Source organism: Humulus lupulus, chromosome 3 (assembly GCF_963169125.1).
Source record: "Humulus lupulus chromosome 3, drHumLupu1.1, whole genome shotgun sequence".
NCBI lineage: Eukaryota > Viridiplantae > Streptophyta > Magnoliopsida > Rosales > Cannabaceae > Humulus > Humulus lupulus.
Genome location: NC_084795.1, coordinates 280,616,078 through 280,640,510, shown reverse-complemented (window position 1 = coordinate 280,640,510; position 24,433 = coordinate 280,616,078). Strand labels below are relative to the sequence as shown.

At 30.5% G+C, this 24,433-nt stretch overlaps 2 protein-coding genes across 2 annotated transcripts; both read right to left on the bottom strand.

Annotated features, from left to right (window-relative positions):
- Nucleotides 1–1,996: 1,996 nt before the first annotated feature.
- Nucleotides 1,997–6,072, bottom strand: LOC133824643 (probable linoleate 9S-lipoxygenase 5). The gene is made up of 9 exons (XM_062257594.1): nucleotides 5,821–6,072; nucleotides 5,282–5,559; nucleotides 4,847–5,087; nucleotides 4,366–4,731; nucleotides 4,155–4,240; nucleotides 3,960–4,067; nucleotides 3,523–3,827; nucleotides 3,170–3,433; nucleotides 1,997–2,948 (listed from the first exon to the last, which is right to left on the bottom strand). The coding sequence occupies exons 1-9, from the start codon at nucleotides 6,023–6,025 to the stop codon at nucleotides 2,195–2,197; spliced, it is 2,607 nt and encodes an 868-aa protein (XP_062113578.1). The 5' UTR covers nucleotides 6,026–6,072; the 3' UTR covers nucleotides 1,997–2,194.
- A 1,569-nt stretch (nucleotides 6,073–7,641) lies between these two features.
- Nucleotides 7,642–9,680, bottom strand: LOC133824641 (putative 12-oxophytodienoate reductase 11). The gene is made up of 5 exons (XM_062257592.1): nucleotides 9,524–9,680; nucleotides 9,307–9,447; nucleotides 9,067–9,197; nucleotides 8,618–8,794; nucleotides 7,642–8,513 (listed from the first exon to the last, which is right to left on the bottom strand). The coding sequence occupies exons 1-5, from the start codon at nucleotides 9,595–9,597 to the stop codon at nucleotides 7,897–7,899; spliced, it is 1,140 nt and encodes a 379-aa protein (XP_062113576.1). The 5' UTR covers nucleotides 9,598–9,680; the 3' UTR covers nucleotides 7,642–7,896.
- Between the last annotated feature and the right edge of the window lie 14,753 nt (nucleotides 9,681–24,433).

The window sequence follows — 24,433 nt, the reverse complement described above, 5'->3', positions numbered from 1 at the left end:
TTATTGATTAAGCATGTTGAATGTCTTATATCTGCATATTTGACATATGATATATGTTTGTTTGCATTACCTCATTGAGGAAGCACTGACTTATTAGTCAGGGAACGATAATGGTGTCAGTATTGATTGCGAAGCTATGACTTATTAGTCAAGATCAGCAGTAGTATTGAGCACTGGTCGTATGGTATTGGCTTATGAGTCAAGAACAGTATTAGCGTGTTTAACGCAAGCCGAAATTATTAGATCTAATCAACATGAGCATTAAATACTTGACCGACCCCAAGGTCGAAGAAAACTAAAGCGCTTGTCTGGTCTAAAGGCTAGTTACTTAGAGCCAGGGCCAAAAGGCTCAGGTGACTGAAACGTCACATGGCTTAGGGAGCAGATCCCCAGAGATAGACTTATCAGCCATCTATACAGAGATAGACTAGTCATCTATAAGGAGATAGACTTATCAGTCATATTTACAGAGATAAACTTATCAGTCATCTATACAGAGATAGACTTATCAGTCATCTAAACAGAGATAGACTTCATCTAAACAGAGATAGACTTATCAATCATCTAAACAAAGATATACTTATTAGTCATCTATACAGAGATTGACTTATTAATCATCTACCTCAGAGAGACTTATTAGTCAACTACCTCAGAGAGACTTATTAGTCGTCTACTCAGAGCGCAGGACTCCACAATCATTGATTTGTACCTTCCTGCATGCATGAATATGGTTATTACTGCTAGGCATACTTATTATGATTTGGTGACATGTTATTATCTGCTTATAAGAATGTGTTTGAGTTTTCTTGCTGCGCCTTGGCACATGGGTGCTATGTGGTGCAGGTAAAGGCAAAAGAAAACTGGATCATCTTTGAGTTGGAGAGCTTAGGTGACTATGTGTACACATGCAGCTGCTCGAACACCACGACCAAGGGTTTAAAGAGGAACTAGGGTTAAACCCTATTTTGCCGCTTAGGTCGGCTGGTTGTAAATCTTTTATTGTAATTAACATTTAAAAGATATTTTGGGATCCCAATATATACAGTAAACATTTTAGTAAAATGTTGTATCTTGACCAAAAAATTTAACCCTAAACCGTTAATTACACTTAGTCATACGATTATGGCCAAATGACTCGGTTAGCGAGTTTAGCACTGTTTAAAATGCACAACGTAATGGTCCCTGGGTAGTAGGGCGTTACAATATCATCCCTACCAGAACCTACAACACATATAAACTTAGGTAAGCAAAAACACTTAGTAAGTCAACACTTACAATAATACTAATATTTCAAAGGAATTCACTAATTTATAAAATCCTAATCTTGTAACATCAATTGTCCCTACCAATATGTTCCCAGCTATTTCTATCATTATCACCCATTTAAAGATTAGACGTTAACTCTAATAAGCCTTGGTTGTGTTTTCATTGAAGAAGAAGAAGTTCAAAGTGGTGTTTGCATCCTCTAACTAATCCTTTTGTTGGTCTTTGTCAATGACAATTTTGTGTAGATTCTTAATATTGTGGTGGTATAATCTCACTCTCTCCCAACGTAAAGGTGTTGATGGAGGCCATGGCAGCACATATGAGAATCAAAACTCAGAATATGCACCTGCTGAAAGAAGAACAATTTCTTTAGGTTTCCTTTTTTCTTATTAATTGTGACCCTTAGATTTCATTTGATCTAAGGAAGTGATATTGTTGTAGAAAATAATGTATAAAATGATGTGCATGGAACATGTCCCAATTTTCAAAGCGATAAAGTAAATGAAATTCTTTGAAAAAAAATAAATGTTAAAAGATTAACAAATGTCAATGTTATAAAAGAGAGTACGTTTAGAGTGCACCCCAATACGGGAATACCAGTGCACTCTTTCTGTTTTTTGATATTATGATAATTTTTGATAATTTTTTTTATGACTATATATATTATAATTATTTAAAGCATCGAATAAATTTTTAAGTATTATTGCATAAAGCATTAAAATAAGCTTTATTAATTGTTGTTGTACTAAAAAAGGTTGATACAAGAATACGCACCACATATGGTGCAAGGCATTTAGTGCTGCAAAAGCACAAAGCCTTGCACACAATTCATGACACTTAGTCACATAATTATTTCAGGGAAAGCCAGGAAATGAAAGATAAAAAGATAAAGGAAAACAACAACAACATCAATACGATGAGACAAGTTTTAGATTGAGATGCTGTTAGGAATTCCCCTGGCAGTGAGCCCTTGATCACTCGTAGGCATGAGCAAAGCATATGGGAAATTGACTGGGCCAACTCGATTCTTCATATTCACATCATTATTTCTCGTTGCAATTTTGTCTTCAATTTGAGCAAGTTTGTTTCCAAATCTTTCAAAAGCTTGCAAGGGATCAGCTTCTGAAGTCCAGTCAGGATTTTCTCTCTGACCAAGATAGAGCTCATCTGAAGCATGCCTCGAAAAAATCTCAACAAGGGAAATCCCAATAAGGCTCTGGAATTCTGGAGTAACTGTCAATAAGAAAGCCTTTTCAGGGTCAGATTTAAGCTGCTCATATTCTGGAGTACCCTCTTCAGGCATGAACCGTCGGCTTAATGTGGGACGGTTTGGAAGGTACCCTGTAAAAGCATACTGGCCAAAGTTGACAGCTGCATGAAGAGCAGAAGATATCCATATGAGTATAGTGCATGACTCAACCAGTTCCGCACGAGTTTGCATTTTCGGCCACCAAGCTTCATTTTTCTTGTCACCATGACCCACTTCCCTAACTTCCTTCCACCATGCCTGAAGCTCTGTGTCTTTTTGGATAGCAGCATCAGTCTTGTAGTAGAAGGAGCAGTATTCTTTAACCCATGTATTGATTGCAGACCAGATTTCCAGCCCATCGACAGCATAAGGATAATCCTCTACTAGCAAGCGAAGCCCATGAGGAGAATTCTGATCTTTTACTGCCATTCCTCTGCATAAAGTCATAGAATAGTATATTACTAAAAGAAAACATAACCAAAACATTTTCGGATTTCTTAAACAACCTTAATCTCTAACATATTATGTCCCCTAAAGTAATTCTCTCAAGGCTGAATTCATCAAAGATACCAATTTCTATTATTTACTTTAGATTTTATAACAGTTCATAAGACATGATTTTTGCCATCACCTAAGTCTAATAGATCGACTTGCCTTTTAAGGAGATCTGCTGGAAGTGCTTGATCAGTAAAAACCCAATCCTTATAAACTACTGCTGACGATTCCAAAGCATACTTTCCCTGAAAAAATGTGGACTCTATGATGCCATCAGCACTGACGAGACTCTGCCTAGCAAGGGCATTTATGTTCATGGTATCACGGTAATGGGGGTGCAAAAGTTTGTAGATTGGGTGGAGTGCACTTAGCTGCCTGTTCGTTGCTATCACAAACGGCTCAATCACAGCGTGTGTATTCAACCTGTATACCAACCAAAATTCAAGACCTTAAAGAGAATATTTCAAACTGAATAAAACTTATGTGATAAACTTTCTTTGACAGTTTCGTACCAATGACTATTGAGTTGATGGTAGCCAGAATCATTTACAGCCGCATAAGCTTTAGCCAGTTGCCAAATGGTACCTTCAGCACCTTCTTCAGCAGGGGTATATACTTTACTCACCACACCAAATTGATCGCCATCCGGATGTGGAAGGCTTAATTCGATGGCAACAGGCTTCAATGTGCCGTCATTAGTCAAAAAGAGGAGAGTTCGAGTTGCATAAGCCTTTGTAGAAGTTGTGTTTATCCTCCTCAGGTAGGGAATAAATGAATCGTGGTGATTCAATATAAATAATTTATTTTCATTGAGTGCCTATTCAGCCATATAATGAGGAATTACATTAGTTAATTAGTTCGTAGTAAGATTAAGATTAGATATTAATCTATAACTGCAAGCCACACTTATGAAGCTCTTGTACGAAAAATATCTTGCCAAGAAATATACCGTAAGTACGTCGAGCCCCTCCAAGTAATTCTGAATATGTTCTTCAGTAATTGTGCTAGTCTGATCACCATATAATTCTGGGTCTAGCTTGCTGGTCGGTGGGAATTTCTGTAGTCAAAATTAGGCCAAATTATATGACCAAATATGAAACAAAATTCTGTATTTGATATCACTTAACAATAATGAAAAAGTTACCTTGAGGCATTGAATGAGGATAGGGTGAACTCCAGCAACCATTTCTCTTCCAAATTCTTCGTCAGTCCTCCATGCAGATTTACTCTCTACTCCAAATCATTGAAACAATAAAATTAGAGGAAATAAAATAGACACTTAACTCTCAAAAGTATAATAATTGGATAATTGTATGAACTATGGAAAACTCTAACTTGGAAACAAGATTGGGTACCTTTAATAACGTCAGGCATAGGAAACTTAAGGAATTGTTCACCGTCGGATCGGAGTATTTCCCTGAACAGGTCAACAGGAACATTTTTCCTAATATTGTCAAGTACTGACGTTGGTAGCTTAATTCCTCCTTCATACAAGTCATGTATTTCTTTGAAGTTATCAAACTCGTTTCGGGTCTGGTCAAAGAAATGTTTCAGCGCAGGTACGATGGCTTGAGACAAAGACTTAATTGCATAAGCAAGAAAATCTGCCATCTTCAAGTGACCAAATCGTTCATCTCGTGGAACATAAATGTCTAACGATTCAATGGGATCCAGTGGTTTCATAAGGTTCACTTGTTTCAGCCTGCTCTCACTTTTAGAATCTACAAAATATAATTTAAGAAAGAAAGAAAGAAAAAACATTAGTGTTTAGAAAAAGAACCAAAATCCCAAATCAGCAATACATATATCTGAAAATAAGATACACAAATGCCTTACCTGTTTTGGTGGGTGCTCTGCCCGTTCTTCCTCTACGAGGGTAAGGGAACTCGCTATTCCCTCCAAGGGTTTTACGAACAAAGTTTGAACCTTTGTCAGGCTCACCCAAATCGTTGTACACATCGTAGTCATAGACTCTGTCCCACTCTTTGCGCTCTCCTTTTCCATTTCCTCTCAAGTTCGCAAGCTCTTCCCTTCTGTACTTGAGCAGCGATGCTGGTGTTTCATTTGGAAGATATGACTACAAAAAATAAGCACAATCAACTTTACTTGTACTAATACCTTTGTAAATAATCTGTAAAGAACAAAATTCTGATTCTTATTTATTCATTGCGTACTTTAGTCAAACACATTGCGTAAAAATTTCATGAAAAGACTACTATCGACTAATTAAAGCAACTTCAAATGATCATCAAAACACTAACAACCACTTACCTTGTTTCTGAAGAAAATACGATCATAGTTGTATTTTCTAGCTGAGTAAACCCATGAATTACAGATGAAGCGAACGACACCATGACCAGGAACGTCATCAAGGGTAATGGTCTTGAGGAAGAACTCGTCAACGTGATTGTTGTTGAAGATGATAGCTTCAGGAACTCCAATGGATTCGTCCCAGTCGAAAGTCACTCTGAACACCGAGTCTCCTGGTAACAAGGTTGGCAGAGAAGTAATCCAGTTCTCCAAGTGAGCTTCTTTACTCAACTTCCCCGCTGCAACAAAAATTAATAATAATGGCACCAGAAAAAAAAAACTATCAAGATCATATGAAACCTTAATTAATTATTTTACGTAGATATAATTAACAACAGTGATTAATAGTAATAACTTTATATATATTGACAAAAATGAATGGGATTGATCGATCGAACAACAGAACCATATATATATATATATATATTACGTACAATAGATAGTACCAACACATGCATATACTTATATATATATATATATATATAAAAGTAGGAACGTACCGACGTGACCACTGACGAGCTGTAGAGAAACTCCACTGCCTAAGAATTCGCCTAAACGATCGAAAATAGCAGAGCCAGCGTTAACGGTGGCAGCCAAAGGATTGAACTCCAACACATTCTTCTTGGTCAACACAACCGTACCCTTTATCTTTTTTCCATGGAGACCCCCAGTCAGAGTGTCCACCACTTTCCCGGCTAGAAACATCTTACTGACTTTATATGTAATTGATCAACTCTTCAGGGACCAATAAGCAATTAATTATGACTATGACAGTAGTAATAGTAGTAGTAGTAGTAGTAGTAGTAGTAGGAGTTGTAGTGAAGAGCATTACTGGAGATGGATGGTATATATAGGTAGGGAAACCATCGAGACTTGTGGAATCGATCAGATCAATACGTTTTGATGCCTTTTACAATATTATACACATGTTAATATAATGCACATGTTAAAAATATATTTATATTTATATTTTTCTGTATTATCTTCAAGACATATTTAATAATGACAAAGAAAATGGAAGTGTGCTGCCAAAGAAAATGACAGAAATTAAGATAAACGTGGATCAATTGTTTGATATCAATAAATATATATATATATATTTATACTACATATTATTTTTGTTTCTTTTTTCTTTTAGAAGTCACAAAATAGCTATACAAAAATAATGATAAATTCATCTTAATATATTTATAGAATCTAATTTATATCTAACGATGAAGATATAAAAATCTCAAAATCTAAACTTAATTACTCTTTTTTATTATTTTTGCATAATATATATTTACTTTATAGTTGAGCATAAAAACCGTTTATAATATGCATGGTAGGTATGTTCCTTAAAAACTCACATATCATACTTCTTTTTGACTAACATGATAGGTCGGTTCCTTAGGTACTGACTTATTAACATATGTTAAGTTAGTTTTTACATAACCGACCTACCATAATTGATGTTTGATGTCCAGATTGTAATAGTAAGTTCAACATTTCTTGCCATCTCAGCCATCTACATTGTCTCCAAACAACTCATCTAATAACTCTTTACTCTCTACAGCTTTTGTAGCTTCTCATAATGTACCTAATGTTCAAAAATTAAATTACCAAACAACAAAAGTTTAAAATGCATTTATGCTAATTATACATTTTATAAAGCAAAATATTTTATGTCATATATATATATCTTCTATATAATAAGTGTGTAGATAACAATTTTTTTTTATTTTAATGGTTTTTTATTTTTTTTAATGTTAACTTTTACAGAATATTCTTATATTTAACAGAATATTCTTATATTTAAGTGTAGTTTGTAAACACTTAAACTTAAATAAAATAAAATAAATAATTAAAAAAAATTAAAATTTGATATTTTTGAAATATTTTACAAAGATAATTATTTTAAAATAATAAATAATTAAACAAATTAAAATAGGATATTTTTGAGATATTTTACAATAATAATTATAAAATCATACGTTTTATAACTTAAATAAAATTTAATTAAATTTAAATTCACTTATTAGAATAATATCATATTAAAAATATAATATAATATACTATGAATTAGCAACAAATTATTTTTTTTTTATAAAAAATAAGCAAGAAACTTAAATTTAAAATCCATGTATAATATTTAAAATTACATTAAACATATAATATATAATATGTTATTATTACTCACAAATTCAAAAACTAAAACAAACATAAACTTAAACAAAAATAAATAAATTATTTAATTAAAATAAGATATTTATTTGAAATTTATATGACATTAATATAAATTTAATAAAAATAATTAATAAATTCTATAAATAAAACTAAAATAACACTTAACCAATCGTTTATAAGAAAACATATTGGAAATTTGGAATTATTAATTAAACAAGAGAGAGACAATGGAGTGCTCATACAAATAACGAAGGATAATTATTTTACATTTAATTTTCTTTTACATTAAAATCCTTCTTGTTCCCAAATCCCAGCCATCGACATTCTACAGTACTCAAAACTAAATTATTCTATGTCCCTACAGCTCTTTTTGAGTACAAGAGAAGAAATCACTCACTCACGGCTTGGACCTATATATTTTGAGTAGTTGAAGATGTGGTTTCAAGAAATGGATAATCAGTATAACCTTTAATAGGATCAGACAAGTAGAATGTGCTTCTGTCATACTTATTTAGAGGGCCATTAAGCTCAAATCTCTTTGGCAAATCTGGATTAGCCAAGAAGTGACGACCATAAGCAACAAGATCAGTACGATTTTCAGCTAAAGCATTGTTCCCATCTTCCTTGCCATAACCCCCAGCAACAATGAATGCACCATTGAAAGCCTTTCTCATGGGGACAAGACTATGAGGGGTCTCATCAATATCTCCAAGACTTTTCATTCTTGGTTCAACCATGTGGCAATACAGGATCCCATTCCCATACTTGTTCAGAGATTCCACCATGTGAACCCCCAAAGCCTCTGGGTTGGAGTCATTTGATTCCATGTAGTTTGCAAATGGTGACAATCTCATTCCAACTTTATCAGCACCTATCTCATTAACAATAGCTTCAACCACTTCAAGAGCAAAACGACACCGATTCTCTAAACATCCACCGTATTTATCTGTTCGGTCATTCACTTCATCTTTCAAAAATTGGTCAATCAGGTAACCATGAGCTCCATGGATCTCAACTCCATCAAAGCCTGAATTCAACATGTAAGACAATTATGTCAGTCAGTTGCAAAAGTTTGAACAAACTTCCTTATAAAATCACTGACTCTCTACTTTATCAGAAAAAGGAATCTACCAGCTTCCATGGCATTCCTCGCAGCTAGCCTAAAATCATTGACTATTTGAGGAATTTCATCTGTGCCAAGCCGCCTTGGAGGATCGAATTCTTCGACACCAATGCCATTTAATCGAATTTGGGGAGTCAATGACTTGTCAGTGGAAGATATTGGAGCTTGGCCATTTGGTTGGAAACCTGTTCACACCAATAAGGTAGGACACATCTGAATCAATAATTAATGATCAATTGAAAGAGAAAATCCATGGATATGACTAGAAGCACCAGAGCAACACTAAGAAAAAAAAAGAGAGTAAATTTGCCTAAACAGTTCATATATATTATTTTCTACTAGAGAATTCTGCATCTTTTTTTCTACTGGTAATTAACAATCAAGTGTCACAATTCCATTCACAATCTCATGATATTGTATATTAAGTGCTTATAGCAGATTCTAAAACGCAACGCACCTGCATTTGAAACTCTGCCCGCATGCCAAATCTGACAGAAAAAGATACCACCTTTAGCGTGAACTGCATCAACAATAGGCTTCCAAGCTTCAACTTGCTCTTTTGTCCATATACCAGGTGTATCAGGGTACCTATATATATAATCAAATCAAAACCACACAAACATTTTACAAATTTAAAGTAAATGCAAAGCATGATGAATTTAAAAATATTGTAATACATCAATAGAAATAGAATTACCCTTGAGCAGTATTAGAAATTCCAGTTGCTTCTGAAATGAGAAGACCCCCATTGGAGGTTCTTTGGGAATAGTATAAGATGGCATGTGGCTGAGGAACATTGTCGTATGACCTTTGTCGAGTCAAGGGTGCCAAAACAACCCTGGAAGTTATCAACGACAAAACATGAATCATAAAGCTTAAGAATTTATTTAAAATTAAAAAAGATGATTGATTACCTATGAGAAAGATTGAACTTTCCCATTTTGCATGGCGTCATAAGAAGATTTGTGAGAACTTGAGCAGAAGCCATTTTGGGTATTTGGGTATGTTGTTTACCAATTGTCGCAATACTAAAACGTTTGAGCTCTTTCTTAATTTATAGTTGTCGAATGACTGAATAAAGACCCAATTTGGCTATATATACGAAAATATAAGTGGCCCATTTTTTCTACAACGAAGAAAATTAAGAAATGGAGAAAACGAGTAAACGATTATTCAAAAGGGGAAAAGAAGAGCAAAAATCAACGCAATGAATTAAAATGTCAAACTTGTGGCTAATTTTTAAGCTTTAATAATGATGCTGACGTCTGTGCGTGCGCGGGCTGTAGGGGAGAAGTTAGTTTGTGATTCTTACTACTAAACTTGCTCATTGCCATCGTCATCGTCATCGTCATTGACCACCAAAAAGTGACTTGTCTCGTGGCTTTTGTTATGTTGCCGGTTTTGGATTTTATTCATTTATAGAACTGATTTTGCTTTACATTAATGAAAAAAATATTCTATTAATAATAATTTTATTACTTTTACGAAAATTTAAAAGGAAAACAAAGAGTCAGCCTACAAAGAGGCAATACTAGTATATATCTATTTATATAATAAGTGTGTATATTTATATAATAAGTGTGTAGATAACGAAATTTTTTTATTTAATGGTCTTTTATTTTTTTAAGGTTAACTTTAACATAACATTTTTATATTTAAGAGAATATTCTTATATTTAACAGTAGTTTCTAAATACTTAAATTTAAATAAAATAAATAATTAAAAATAGATATTTTGCAATAATAATTATTTAAAAATAATTAATAATTAAACAAATTAAAAATAAGATATTTTAGAATGATAATCATTTTTAAATAATAAATAATTAAATAAATTAAAATATAATATTTTTGAGATGTTTTACAATAATAATTATTTAAAAATAATAAAATCATATGTTTTATAACTTAAATAAATATTTAATTAAACTTAAACACACTTATTAAAATAATATCATATTAAACATATAATATAAACTACTGTAAATAACACCAAATTTTTTTTTTTTAAAACTTGAAAGAAACCTAAATTTAAAATCCGCATATAATATTTAATTTCTTGTTGTCACTCCCAAATTTATAAACTAGAACAAACATAAACTTAAACAAAATAAATAAATTATTTAATTAAAATACAATATTTATTTCAAAATTTATATAACATTAATATAAATTTAATAAAAATAATTAATAAATTCTATAAATAAAACTAAACAAAAGAAAAATTTTGTATCTAGTATATATATATATATTACAAACATCATAAAAATGTTATAGAAAACAAATATATATCTTATAAAAGGATCTTCTGGAAGTTCAGCCTTTATCTCAAAATCTCACTCTTCTCGTTTAATACTATTCGTAAACTTGATTTTTGAACTTTTAATATTATTATTATTATTTTATTTTTTGTATAAACAATTCCTACCTACCTTCAAAACAACGTGAACGTGTGGCTATTTATTATACATCCCTTTGAGATGAAAAGATTCGTAATTCATGTAGTAAACACAAGATATTTTCTAGAGAAGTTCATTAGAGAAAAATCCCAATTAATCACATTTAAGATTCGTAATTATTATTATTATTAGTAGTAGTAATGATTTAAGACATGTGATACACTTTCAAGAATTAATCAGATTTGAATGTATAACTAATGGGCATAATAAAACTAAAAGTAAAAATTTTAAATTGTATTAATTATGCGAGTGAAGAGCAATTATCTGAATATGATAAAAGTCAATACAAACAATATTATTATTTAATATAGCAAACTAGCTAACTCGATTAGTAAAGAATTAATGTTAAATTTAAACTATTTGAAAGATATCCAAATTTAAAAATGTGAAACTGAAAAATTAAAAGAATTTTTGTAATCTCTTCTATATAAAAAGTGTGTAGAGAATGATTTTTTTTTTTGTTTTAACGGTTTCTTTTCCGTTAATTTTAACCGGATATTCTTATATTTATCGGTAGATTATAAATATGATTTAAACTTAAATCAAATTAAATAAATAAACAAATTAAAATATAATATTTTTGAGATATTTTACAATGATAATTATTTAAAAATAATAAAATTATATATTTAATAACTTAAATAAAATTTAATTAAACTTAAACTTGATATTATATTAAACGTATAATATATAATCTTTTGTTGTCACTGCCAAATTAAAAAACTAGAACAAAAATAAATAAATTAATTAATTAAAATATAATATTTTTAAGATATTTTATGATAATTTAAACAATTAAATTATACTTATTTAAAAATAATAAAGACATACATATCATTTTTTTATCTTATAAATTTGTGTAATAATTTATTTTTTATCAAGTGATTAGAGTTTTTTTCTTCATTAAATTCACAAAACGACATTGAGAGATAAGTTAGAAACTGAAAATAGTTTATATATGTATATTTCTATCTACACTATGACTTTTTCTATTTTTATTTTATTTCTATTATTAATTTCTTTATAAATATTATTGTATTTTATCATGTTGTTATATTCCCTTTATTTTTACACTAAATTCAGCATTTATATCGAATTCTCGAATTCTCCCCATAATAATAATAATACCCACCTTCAAACGTGGCATACTTAAGTTTTTGATTAAGTATAATAATAATACCCACAATAAATTAATTTGTATTGTTACCAAAATGATACTGTGTAGTATACTACATAATTATTTTTAATAGTATCATAGTTACTTTTAAATGAAAAATTATAATATATTTTTTAGTTACTCATGTTGTTTACATGTGAATTATGAAGCTTTTTTTATTGATCAGGTAGAAAAAAACTTAGAAATTACTTTAGAATCACATTAAAAAAAGACACTAAAAGTATAAGAATTTATAGCTTATTAAAAATGTTACAATTTAATACACTACATAATAATCTTAAAAATGTAGCATTAAAATTCATATTTTAGTCACCCATGAAATCGTTTAGAAACTAAAATGTTACTTTTAAATTCGGTAACGACGAGAAAACACATGCTTCCTTCCTACTTATCAAAATGAGTACTTTGAAGAGTAGGTCGCAATGGTACCACTCTTATGCTCAAACGACCGGAGGTGTGGCCAGAATTTTGTTTTAAATATTTGGAGAAGAGATAGAATGTGTTTGAGAATGGTACGATAAGTTTAAAACTCATATGTAATATACGATAAAATCGTAAATAAAATAGCACAAGTGAATATTGTAATTAAAATACTAAAAAATGTATTACATGTAAATTTTTCATAGGGTCTTGGTGCAAAATAACTCTTAATGGTGTGTGAAAATAATTATATGTTCATGTTTTCAATTTTCTAGGAAAATAGCCCAACCACCTTCTTAATATTATATATTACCAAATATGTCATTTACTAAATTACATTAATACTATTCAATTCTAAATATATTAATATCATGGTATATGTAAATTAGTTTTGTTTAATTCATTTTTATGATTTTTTTTCATTTTTTTATGTATTGTTGGAATATTATTTTTTTGCAAAAAGAAAAAAAAAACGTGGCATACTTAAGTTTTTGTTAAAAACAAAAAAGTATAGTTGTAATTTTAATTCATGTGGGGCACACAAGATGCTTTCAGTCACCTAATTAAAACCAAAATATATGTATTTTCAATTATTTCAACATACAAGGTTTGAAATATTATATATTAATGCAACTACATGTTAGAGAAAAAACCACAATAAATTCTAAAATTGTAATAATTGTGGGACTGATGCAATTATCTGAACATATATGATGATGTTTATTTAACCATCTATATTTGCAAATGTGTTAGTTAATTCAAAACACAAAATCAAATAAAACCTAAAGCACAATTAATAATATCATTAATTTGGACTGAAAATCCAAAAAGAAACACTACAACAAAAATACCTTCTAGCTTTGCTTTTTTGCGTCGTTTTTCCACATTCTCCGTCGTAATTAGCTAAGTCAGCTTAGTAGTGTCGGTTTTAAATGGACGCTAATTTTTGTTAATTGCATCAATATCTTAACCTACGATGTTAATAAAGACTATTGGCGTCGTTTTTAAACCGATGCTTCTGATATCAATCGTGACGGTTTTCAACCAACACTTTTTGATATCAAAACGATGGTTCTGATATCAAAAAAGTATATTTGTAATTTCAATTCGTGTGGGGCACACAAGATGCTTTCAGTCACCTAATTAAAACCAAAATATATGTAATTTAAATTATTCCAACATACAAGGTTTGAAGTATTATATATTAATCAACTACATGTAAGAGTAAAAACCACAATAAATTCTAAAATTGTAATAATTGTGCGAATGATGCAATTATCTGAACATATATGATGATATTTATTTAACCATCTATATTTGCTAATGTGTTAGTTAATTCAATACACAAAATCAAATAAACCTAAATCACAATTAAAAATATCATTAATTTTGACTGAAAATCCAAAAAGAAACACTACAACAAAAATACCATCTAGCTTTGCTTTTCTGCGTCGTTTTTCCACACTCTTCGTCGCAATTGACTAAATCAGCTCAGTAGTGTCTATTTTAAACGGACACTAATTTTTGTTAATTGAATCAGTACTTTGACCGACGATGTTAATAAAGACAGCGTCAATTTTAAATCGACGCTTCTGATATCAATCGCGACGGTTTTAAACCGACGCTTTTGATATCAATCACGAAAGTTCTGATATCAATAGCATCGGTTATGCAGTGACGCTAATCAGCTAATTATAAATTTTTTAAAAAAGGCCTAAAACTAAAAAAAAATTATTATTAGCGGTGGTTCTAAACCGACGCACTAATGCTAATGGACTAAAAAAAAAGGCCAAAAGATGGGTCGAAGCCCATTATCCCTCAAAACCCTAAGATTTGTCTCAAACACTCTCATTCTCTACTACCAGCCGCCCCTCTCTCATTCTTTCTCTCTTCTCTCCCTCTCCCTCGTTCTCCATAGATCTTTCACTCTTACTTTTCTATATTATTTTTCTTGTTTTGTAGATGGTTATTTAGGGCAGTTGTGGTGGTTTAAGGCGATGGTGGGCTTAGGTATTCGTGGGTCTCGGCATCAACGACTCATGGTGGTGCTCATGTGATGCCGATGGTTTGTGGGTTTATGCAGGGCGACGAGAATCAACTATTAGTGGGTTTGGGTGTTCTTTTTTCAGTTTTATAGGTGGTGGTGCTTGCCCGGTGGCGATGGCTTGCAATGGTGATGGTTTGGGGTTAAGGGGGCTCGACATCCATTTTTAAACTCTCTCTATCTCTCACTCGATCTCTATTTCAATATGGTGGTTTGTGGTGATGAAAATGGGGCTAAGTGTCAGATTTGCGATTTTTTTTTTTTGTAATCAAACTTCAGATCATATTTTTTTCATATGTGTATAAATCTTAGATTTGGTTCACTACGCATTGATTTGTAATCTAGATTGTGTATTTTTTATTTTTTTATTTTTAGTATTAAATGGCATTGGGTTTGAGTTTTCTACTTTGATTTGTATTTGGTATTAATGTTGATTCCAACTAAAAATGGATATGGTATTTTTTTTCTAAGCGACACTTTAAAATCAACGCTATTTATATCAATAAGGTCGATTCTAAATTGACACTATTTATATCAATATCATTGGTTCTAAACGGACGTTTTTTAATGTATCAATCGCGACACCTTCAAAAGCATCAGTTTCGAAACCAATGCTATTGGCAGTAGCTTCAATTCTCCACCGATGCTAAATCTCAGTTTTTTAGTAGTGAAACAAGCTCTAAATCAACTAGAGGTATTAGCACAAAGTGGAAAAAAGATATTTGTAACACCCCAATTTCTTAGAGCATTAAATACGTGCAATTTACAAACTTATTAAAACTAAATAAAATAAATATTATTAAAATAAAGTAACTAACAACCTTAAAAACAAAAGAAATTACGAAATCTCATCATTTTGAAAATAAAATAAGTATTGTAACAAAACTTAAATAAAACATCTTTCCTAATAAAAAAACTGAAATAACATAGTTAAGCAAATAGGTATGACCTCTAACGATCGCTAAATCCCTAACATGTATACCCTCCATCAAAGTTCTCCAACTTATTGTTGTGTTGCTAACTTTTTACCTACAACACAAAGTACCCGTGAGCTAACGTCCAACAAGAAGAACTGTGTAGGACATAACCCTCTAACTTAGACTAAAACAACATATAGCCAAAACCACATATATTCATAACGACACTATTCATACATGCCATAACATATTCAAAACCTAACCATAATCATATCATAAACATAACCAGACCATTAACATACAATACTGAAATCATTTCAGTCGCAAACTAGTGTTATCTGGTCAGATGTGCAACCGAGCATGAAATAACGTAAGCATGCATTTTAATCATAACGTAAGCATGCAATTTATTGTAACGTAAACATGAATTTTCACATCGTAAGCATGTCACGCAAACATACAACATATTCACACACATCATCATCATACTTGACATAACACAATTATGCAAGACAATATAACACTTAATATGGTATTGTATAACTGACACAAACATAATCTCATCAGCATACATAAGTACGTCGAGCGTACACCATGTGTGCAGGTGTCCACTCTTCTTACCTCAGGTCCAAGCAGCAGCAATAATTCTTGTTTCCTTCAAATTCTCTTACCGAACCCTAAGTCACATAACATACAACATCACGAATCTTAAATTCCATGTCAACCCAATAACATGTTATGAATTCACTCATGCACTTCCTAAGATTGATTCATACTCAAAATATCATTAAAAAAGTCATAAAATAGTTATACACAAAGCCTCTAACCAGAAATACCAAATCCATAATCCAAAAAAATCTTGTTTATAGGCGAGTGGCGTGGTCGCACCTGACGCTAAACCCAGAAATCCCAGGTGCGATCTCATCTCGAGTTTTCCCCATAAACACGAACCCAAACATTCTTAAACTCATATTAGACCATATAATTAACTCCAAAATCAAACGACAACATCCATAAACATAATTAATCATTAATACATCATTAATTCATGCATTCATCCAAAATCCCCATAAATGCATGGTTAGGGTTCTTGACCCTAACTTCATCTTCAACCTCTATACAACTCCTTAAATTTAACCTAACCTTAATCAGTTACCACAAATCAATCCCTAACATATTTCTAACATCAAATTAATAACCACAAACAACTTAACATGCAATTCTAACAATTAATTCACAACATCTACCATTAAACCCCACGAACAAACATAAACATAACCTAGGTTCTAAAGAGTAGTTAGATCTTACCGAAAATTATTCTCTAATCATCCAAGCCCTTCTAGATCTAAATGAGAGAGTGAGAGATAACTCTAGCTCTCTCATTATTAGGATTAAATTATTTTAGTGATTTCACACTAAGCTAATAGTTTTCAAATCTCTTCATTAACTCATGGCCCAAAAATCCTCTAAATTATAATATGGCCCTTAATTACATAATTTGTGACAATTATGCCCTTACTACTTGAAGGAATTATTGTTGTTGCTAAAAAACGTACTCAAATTCAACAAATGCTCACCTGACATTTATTAATCATAATATAGTCAAATAGACATGTAAACTTGTAATCACATAAAATTATAAAAATACCCCTACAAGTTACTAGATTACGAAAAATACCAATTTTTTAAGGAAAGAGATATTACAATATTGAAAGTCAGTTAAGTATTTTTTTTTTTGGTGAAGTATGAGTATTTAGATTCAATTTCAACAATATTAAAATCCTTAAGAATCAAATATGGAAAAAAATTAAAGCAAGAACACAATTAATGGAGATGTTTGTGGTCCCTTCCCTCAAACTTTTGAAATCAGACAAGGAGATTCTCTTTCTCCTTCTTCTTCTTTTTTTTTTTTTTATCTTGCCTTATTTCTAGGGTGAAGCATAAGGAAAAATCCACATGCTTTATTTTGGTTCAGGTTATAGTTTTATTTCTCATTTGCTTTTTGTAGATGATAAGTTTTATTCGTTGAGGTCAATTTTGAGAATTGTAAATGTCATGAAAAATATAGTAATATGTGCGAGTGTATTGTTAGAGGAATATAATTTTCAATGGAAGAAATAAGACTAATTACAACTCAATAACAAGAATACAAATATGACCAATAATAGATAAAATAATGTAACACCCGCATTTATCCAATAAAATAATATAACAAATTTCAGCGTTGAAAAAAAATAATAAATGTTGTCATTTTTATTATAAACAATGCAATGGGGTACCCAGTAAAAAATAAAACATAATTTAGAATCTTTAATGCATAAAGTAATGAAAAATAAGCAACATTTATTAATCCCTATCTTAAAATAAATAAACAAAGGTAAAACCAAAAATCATGTGTGCCTTTAGACCACCATCGGCTATATGATCCCCACGGATACACACACTGTTGGCTGGAATCAACTTGCACTCATCAATCTAAGGTTCTAACTGGTTTGATCAGCACATTTAAAAATATAAGGAGTGAGCTTCTAAGCCGAGTAAGGAAACACAAGTATTACAATCACATAATTATTTGCAAAAAGTAATTTTAATATGTCTTATATCACATACAAATACCTATTAAACATAACCATGCAAAAACATACATAAACCTTACTAATACCAAAACTTAATCCAAAAGTGACCCTATGAAACCAAGGATATCCTTACATACATAATAATGAAACAGACAGTTTATGAGGGTAGAGATAACTGTAATAGGCAAACCAAAGCCACATTACCTCACGTACATATCCTTCATGTTCCTACAACGTTAGCCATACATATACCATACCATACACATCACACTTTACATATTCTAACGTAAATATCTACCTAACTTCCTTACCTTGAAAGTAGAGACAAGAGAATGATTATGCTAAGTTCCTTGATAGCCTTAGAACCACATGCCCAAAATGCCCTTTAAATCATAAATTTTACATAAACTAGCATTAGAGTCTAAACTAGCATATATATATATATATATATATCTTCAATCGAACTCTACACCTTAACTTCATGAATCAATACTCTAGTCGGGACTATGAATGAATCCTGAAACCTTGAAGAATAATGTTATCTCTCAAATGCTTTGAATAAACTAGAGTTTTAACCACTTGGAGTGTTAGGGTTTCAAATTTTGTGAAGTTAGGGTTTCAACGTAGAAATGTGTTTGCAAAGATGTATGTTTCAGATTTGAAAGAAAATGGGACAAGTTCTATGGTTCAAAAATATGATGAAGGCTCAGGGTGTAGGGTATCTCGGCCAAGAAGACTAAAAGATGAAAAATGAAAAGTGTTTATGCACCTAAACTTGTTCAAAATGGTGAGTGAAATGGAAAGCTTAAGACTCTATTTATAGGCTCCAAGCTCAACCTTTCCACATTGATGCCTTCGCCTTTTTTTCTCAAACTCTATTCAAATTTTGAAGACTTCTTCAAACCTTCCAATCACCTATGTTTCAGTCACCTCTTGTTTTGTTGAAACCAAATCCTCCATTTTCTCTTTTGATGCCACACGCCCATCACTAGTGTTCAAGACCATGTCAAGTCCGCTTAGTTGCTTGATTCTAGCCCACATGCCACTTAGCCTACTATTTATCCTAAGTTCAAGCTTTCAAATTTATTAAAACTTCCCTCCATAAAGCCTACATACTAAAGTCTAGAAATTAAAATTTAAATCGTTCAAATTTAGCTTAAATCTCTCCCTTTTTCTCTCTATGACTCACGACTAGCTTAGGCTAATTCAAAAATCAAATTTTGTCTTCTTAAATCAATGCACATGTGTATAACTAGGGTTTTTATCTATTTTGACCACCACGACCAAGAAAAAATGATTCCTTATGGAAAGTCCAAATAGTTACATTACATGTCTACTGATACTTATATTGTCTTAGATAATATACTCTTATTCTAACTAATAAAGTCCAAACTTATCATGGGCTTTAAATTAATACCATAATTAATCATAACTTAGAAAATTATCATACTTAAGCAATCATCTCATATCCACATAAAAAGTAGCGAAACATAAATAATTCTTGAAAGTAGACAAATAACTTGGTTATTACAAATAAGGTCGCAACACTTACGAATAAAATACAAATATATAAGATATATGTAGAAGATGAAGAGAATAAGAATACAAACTCAAAGCAATAAGATTACTAATAAAAATAAGAATAGGAGATATGTTACACACACAACCTTGAGTGTAGAGTAGTGTAGATCACCAACTTGAATAAGACTTTATACCTATGTCCAAAAGCTTATTTACCCCTAATCTTTAAGCACTAAGGGACTCACAAAATGGAAATAGCTATATGGGATTATCAAGATTGGTGAATTTCTAGCTGAGTGCTTTGTGGATAGAAATGGTGTATCTTACAAGTGAACACAAGGCTCCTATTTATAGAGTTTTGGATCACTCTTTGATTTTCAAATGCCACCAACCTCTTTGGATGTTACCAAACTTAATTTGGATTGTTATGGTGATAAATGGAAGATTTGGGAGTTATATGAGTTGTTTGAATTGTTGGGAAGGTTTCATACCAAGTGATGCATCGCCTGGTACAAGGTAACATGTCGCCTATCACCAAACAATGTGTCGCATGTTGTGTAACTTCGCCAATATCAGCACCCGCGATGCATCGTCTCACAATGGGAAACACGACAAATATGTCTTTGATTTGCACACCTTTTTTACACCTAAAAATTGTCACACAAAAAAAATCCCAAATCTTTCTAATATGATTTTATAACTTTCATTATCTTCATGTCTATGCCAATCTAACTTCAAGAATAATTATTCAAGTACCATTTCCACAAAAATTATGCACACTAAGCGACTAGAATTGAATAGTGTAATTGAGATCCCTCAATTACATCCAGTTGCTTGGTCAGAAAAATATGTCAAATTGAGTAATTAGTCTAAATTACACCTGATTCCAATTACACGGTGACTTTCCAACTGCACCCTAAAAGCCTTAGGCTTAACCCTTATGTACAGTTGCAAAGGACTTAGCTTGGGGAAAAGAAGTTTGGTATGGGATGGCGTGATGAGAGGACCCCCACCAATTCTTCTCGGAAGAGTAATGTGACATCTAACAATAAAGAAAAAGGTGAGGGCCCTTCGCTCAAGAACAAGAGCTAAAAAAAAGATGGAACGAGTTGTCTCAAAAATTCGAGCTAAGAGGAGCTCGAAATAACTAGATACACCTACCAATGGTAGGTGATCGATTCCCTTTTTGGGCTATCTCGATTTTCTAGGAAAAGTGACCAGTTACCAAAAAAGGAGTTCCATTGATTTTTGAGAGAAAAAGGGGGAAACCCTAATGGCAAAATACCCTATAAATCTTGTACTGTACGAAACCTATAACTCTATAGTTATATATAAAAAACCATTTTTATGGGTCTTTTTTTTTTACAAAAAATCAAATCAAACAACTATTTCCCCCCTAAAATTCTCAAGAACACTTCAAGAACCAGTACATGCATAATAGGAAAAAAAAAACAATGCAATAGCAAATGGCAAATTTGCGACAGAAACAAAGAGGAAAAAGTTAATAAAAACTTACACGAAGGGAATTGATAATGGAACTAGAGTGATGAGCGCCGCAAATTGTGAAAGGAAGCTCTTGGAAATTCTTCATGAAAAAACAGATGCTTTATGGGAAAGGTAGACTCTGGTTTTTTCTTGTTTTGAGGAAAAACATGCAAAAATGGTTGAAGTGAACAAGACGGTGGTTTTTATAAAGGAAAAAAGAAAGGTTTTGATGATTTATAATTACATGATTAAGGTTCTTTTGATCTTACGGATCTAAATTGATCTCGAAATGGTGGTAATGAGAAAGTCAAAAAGACATGGGCAGTAAGACTGTACTCGAGTACTGGGATTCCCCATTCACAAGCTGACACGTGTACACACTCGAGTGTGGTAGGTGTGGGCACGTTTTCCGATTAATGAAGTTCAAAAGTTTCTCTCTTAGAGATCGAGTAGATACTTTTAAGGGGAAAATGTTATACCCTAATTTTGTGACAAACAAATTATCTCGAAATGTAAGCTCGAAAAATAGTTTGATGAGCTCGAATGCATAAACAAATTAGGGGAAATATTGCTAATATGAAGTACTAAACCAATTCTGATCGAAATGGAAGATTAGCTCGAAAGGTCCAACCGCTATGAAAGAGCTATCTTGAAAGGTAATTGATTGCTAACTCGTATAAAGTAGGTATTAGCTCAAAGATGATACGTATTGGCTCGAAAGCGTATTTTCAAGATATCAATAAACGATTCATTTGTAATTCAAATTCTTTCAAATTTGAATATGGATTTTTATGTAACTTCCCCCTAAAATCATGGGGAAGAGTATCAAAACATAGTTTATAAATACATGAGATTAGTCGTTTGCATGGTTCACGCACAATTCTTGTACTCAAATTTTGGAAAATTGCTTTCTTAAGCTTGAACTCAGATTAATCAATAAAAGTGACTTGTAGACTAGGTAGAGTTAACTACTGAACCATGTAAAAAATCATTGTTTTTCTTTACATTTCTGGAAATCATTTTCTTTTCTGCTTAATTGCTCTTTAATTTTAGTTGACGAAAAACTGCGTCAACAAACATAGTTATGTATTTGATAAAATTTTTATGAATTTAAATTTCATCTCTTGGATCTCATTTCAACAATTGAGATTATAGTTTACTACATATTTTCTTTGACCCATTTTGGAATTAATGGGAATAATTAATGTGACCATTATCTTTCCAACTAATGTTTATTGCCTAATTAATCTAAAAAATTTGAAATTATTGATTTTATATATTTTATTTATTTATTTTCATTATCATTATAATCATTCCTCATCAAAAACTTGTTTAGTGAATTATGGTAACCATCGATAAGTCTTCTATATATCTCTTCTATATAATAAGTGTGTAGATAACGAAAATTCTTGGTTTTAATTGTTTTTTATTTTTTTTCTGTTAACTTTAACGGAATATTTATGTTTAACATAATATTTTTATATTTAACGGTAGATTGTAAACATAACTTAAACTTAAATAAAACTAAATAATTGAATAAATTAAAATATGATATTTTTGAGATATTTTACAATAATGATTATTTAAAAATAATAAAACCATATATTTTATAACTAATAAAATTTAATTAAACTTAAACTTAACATTATATTAAACATATAATATATAATCTTTTATTGTCACTACCAAATTCAAAAACTAGAACAAATATAAACTTAAACAAAAATAAATTAATTGAAAAATGATGTTTTAAAGATATTTTATGATAATTTAAATAATTAAATCATATTTATTTACAAATAATAAAGGCATACATAATTTTTTTATCTTATAAATTTGTGTGATGGTTTGTTTTTTATCAAGTGATTGATGTTTTTTTTCTTCATCAAATTCATCAAAGGACATTGTGAGATACATTAGAAATTAAAAATATTTGATGCATATATACTACTGTCTACACTATGACTTTTATATTCTTATTTTATTTATATTATTAATTTCTTTTTAAATATTATTATATTTTATATATATGCCATGTAGCTATGTAAATATATATTTATGTCAACGTTGTGTTTAGATGTCATATATGTAGAGATTATTGATATAAATATTTATATATACTATAAAATTATAACTCATTCTATTATATATATATATTTAAAAAAAAACAGTGAATAATTTTTTATTAAAATTATAGACAATGTTTATAACTTTAAAATTAAGCAAACGCGCATTACACGTTGCTTGTATCTAGTATATATAAATATATGATGAGTAATAACTATCCATGAGTAAATATATAATATTTATATATATAAATGATACATGCACTCCTAATTTGCACACTCAAATTACACACTATAATGTATAATTACCATAATCATGAATATTTTTAAGTGGGGTCTACATAATATTTTAATTATATAATTAAGATTACTTACACAACACAATGTGTAAATTGGGAGTGCATCTATCATTACTCAACCATAAATATTTTTAAGTGAGATCTACATAATATTTAATTATATAGTTGAGAATCGACCGAGGGATGGCTAGAGGCAAGAGTCGACCCTAGCACATATAATTTTTTTTGGAATATTTTTACAGTAATTTGGAAAATATGATAATGTTTTATTAGTATGAACTAAAAAAAAGAATTATAAAGTAATATTTAAGTAAATAACAAAACAAGATAGATGATGTCATATAATTTCTTTTATAAAAGAATCAGTGCACATTTTTTTCATTTACATATTTGGTGTGACGGTGTATTAGAATACAAATAATATACATGCTGTGTCGATTGACAATCTGATCGATATGTTCTTGTCTCATCTTAATAATTCATCTATTACTTAATTCGTTATTTAAGTGATTATTTCTAATAATGGTTTTTTTACAGAATAATTTAAGTCTAAATATGAATTCGAAACGTGTTAAGTATAAAACTATAACACTAGCCGACAATATAAATATATATACTATAACACTAACCCTGCAATTATTTAGATCAAATAATATGCTTAATTATGATCTAGTAGATGGTGACAAGGGATGGTAATATTAAATAATTAGCTAAAGATATATTATAAGATATTTTATATTTGTACTTTATCTTTATATATATACTAGTTAGTAGTGGACTATATAATATATCATATATATATATATAATCATATATACTAGTTAGTAATGTTCAGGTGAGTACACATATCATTATTTATTA